Source organism: Lutra lutra, chromosome 10 (assembly GCF_902655055.1).
Source record: "Lutra lutra chromosome 10, mLutLut1.2, whole genome shotgun sequence".
NCBI lineage: Eukaryota > Metazoa > Chordata > Mammalia > Carnivora > Mustelidae > Lutra > Lutra lutra.
This window is the reverse complement of record NC_062287.1, coordinates 62,125,365-62,128,278: the sequence shown is the minus strand read 5'-3', so window position 1 is coordinate 62,128,278 and position 2,914 is coordinate 62,125,365. Positions and strand designations below refer to the sequence as shown.

Sequence of the window (2,914 nt, the reverse complement as noted above, 5' to 3'; positions counted from 1 at the left end):
AGGTGAGTTTACTCTCCACTGACATATTTCCCTCACAGAGAAACTGCAGAAAGAGAGCATAAGACAACAAAAAAGTGCAACTCCCCTCAGGACAGAGCATGGCTCTCTCTTGTCCCAGAGGTAATGAAACCTTCTAAGGAAGGCATGAAGGTTTACTCATATTGTGATGTCCTGGACACAGCACTTGCACAAAACAGGCATTTAATGAATACTGTGGAGAAAAAAATCAACTGAGGCATATAAAGTTAGGGAAAGAAAGAATGAAAATAGTAGAGGTATTGTTGTCAATCACAATCTTCCAAGTGCTTAAGAAAAATGTCAGAAATCACTACCTCTGAAGGTAGATTATCTTCTAACCAGGTTCCTGAGGGCTCCCTTCACATCCTTGCTCCTCAGGCTATAAATGATGGGGTTCAACATGGAAGTCATAACTGAAAAGAACACAGAGATGACCTGATCCTTTTTACTCATTGTCTTGGAATTGGGTCTCGTGTAGGCAACTATTCCAGAGCCATAGTAGAGAACCACAAGAGTGAGATGGGAGCCACAGGTAGAGAAGACCTTGAGCTTCCCTTCCCCTGACTGCATCTGAATCACTGTGGAGATAATATGCCAGTAGGAGACAAGGATGAGGGAGAGAGGTGCTAACAGCATAATCACACCCATTGAAAAGAGGGCCATCTCAGCCTTGTATGTGTCTGCTGAAGCCAGCTTCAGGAGTGCAGGAGGTTCACAAAAATAATGATTAATTATATTCTGTCCCTGGTAGGGAAGACGCAGTGTAAATGCACTATCCACTGAACATACAAATGCTCCACTGATCCAAGACACTATGACCAACTGGACACAAACCCTCTGGGTCATGACAGTGGAATAATGCAGGGGCTTGCAGACAGCCACATAGCGGTCATAAGACATCACTGCCAGAAGTGCACATTCTGTGCACCCTGCGAGAAGGAAGACAATTATCTGTAGTGAGCATCCAGCAAAGGAAATGGTATTCCTTTTTTTGTTGTTGTTATTCTTTTTTTTTAATCATTTTTTAATTTATTTTCAGCATAACAGTATTCATTGCTTTTGTACCACACCCAGTGCTCCATGCAGTCCGTGCCCTCTCTAATACCCACCACCTGTTTCCCCCAACCTCCCACCCCACCTACCACAAGGAAGTGGACCAACATCTGAGGAACAATGCTTATAGAGAAACAGAGGTCAGCAAATGACAAGTTTTTGAGGAAGAAGTACATGGGAGTGTGAAGTCGAGAGTCAGTCTGAATAAGGATTATTATGAGCAGGTTTCCAAACATAGACAGAAGGTAAATGGTCAGGAAAACACAGAACAGCAAGATCTGGATCTTTGGATCCTGTGAAAGTCCCAGCAAGATAAATTCAGCCACAGAAGTTTGGTTTCCTTCTCCCATTGATGTTTGTTGCTGTTTTACCTGTCATCAGAAAGAAAATGCATGCATTCTGAATGCTCAATTTTCGCAAGCTTTATAAACAAGCACAATGAGAACAAGTATACCTTGTAGGACTATTGGCTTTCAGATGCTTCCTAATATGTGTGCCAGTTAGCATTAGGATGCATGGTTTTTATGTACATTTTTCTTTCCTTGATCCATTTGGTAGGCAGAGTATTGCACTCAATATGGCTTCTCAAATAATCCTGAGGTCAACATATTGTTAAATTACTACAGAGTTTTATCAGAGGAATTGTCTTTGATTCGATCTAATTTTTTTCATCTCCATAAATATTTTAATATAATAAATATATAAAATTAAATAAATCAAGCAGAGAGAGTCAATTATCATATGGTTTCACTTATTTGTGGAGTATAACAAATAGCATGGAGGACATGGGGAGTTAGGAGAAGGCAGTTGGGGGAAATTGGAAGGGGAGGTGAACCATGAGAGACTATGGACTCTGAAAAACAATCTGAAGGGTTTGAAGAGGTGGGAGGGTGGGAGGTTGGGGGAACCAGGTGGTGGGTATTAGAGAGGGCATGGACTGCATGGAGCACTGGGTATGGTACAAAAACAATGAATACTGCTATGCTGAAAATAAAAAATAAATAAATAAATAAATAAATAAATAAATATTCTGGATTAGCAATCTGAGAATGAGATGAACTTGTTTAATCAATAAAAAAAACACTTATAATTTTATAATTCAAAACCAAAACACAGAGGTCAGTGATAAATTTGTTTATAATAGAGTAGGAAGTTCAAATATGGTTTAGAGAATCAACAGGTGAATTGTAGCTATTAGTTCTTGTTTTTTTCCATAGCATCTTTAAAAGAGGCTTCTTAAGTAGCAGTCCAAACAGGATAAAGGAAGAAAGGAAAAATTTATAGCCATAGATCATAACCCGGGGCCTGGAAGAAATATTTCACATGACAAAGAGGAAAAGTATCATGAAATAATGTGGCATTCAAAAATGCAACTTAATGATACTTGAGTGTCTAGCGTCCTGTTCTATATCAACAACAACAACAACAAAAAGGTGGTGCTAAATAGGAGCTTGAACTTCTGAACTAGATATTAGTGAATTTTATAGTTCCATAACATCCAGTCTCAGCTCACCTCTGACCCTTGCTTCAGCAGTAGTGGACAATTTTGACTTGCTTGGCTCTGCTGACATTCTACTTTAAGGACCTCCTGCCTGGTCTATTGGCATTCTGGCTAACATGTTGGAAGTATGGGCAAGTTAATGCCCCAGAGGCAGTCTTTAACCAGAGGATAATGGAAATTGATGAATAAAAGCACCAGGTATTTCTGGAAGTCACTCTGTATGCTTTTTATGGGAGTTAAGTCCATCGTTGACTATGTCATGTTTTTATTATTACTACTACTATTATTATTATATCCTCTAAGGAGCTTTTCCAGAATTTTTTTTCTTAATCATCAATTCCC

General features: G+C 39.2%; 1 protein-coding gene across 1 annotated transcript; it reads right to left on the bottom strand.

Annotated features, from left to right (window-relative positions):
- Positions 1-345: 345 nt before the first annotated feature.
- Positions 346-1,433, bottom strand: LOC125079327 (olfactory receptor 2D3-like). The gene is made up of 2 exons (XM_047692854.1): positions 1,161-1,433; positions 346-1,023 (listed from the first exon to the last, which is right to left on the bottom strand). The coding sequence occupies exons 1-2, from the start codon at positions 1,419-1,421 to the stop codon at positions 346-348; spliced, it is 939 nt and encodes a 312-aa protein (XP_047548810.1). The 5' UTR covers positions 1,422-1,433.
- Positions 1,434-2,914: the final 1,481 nt, after the last annotated feature.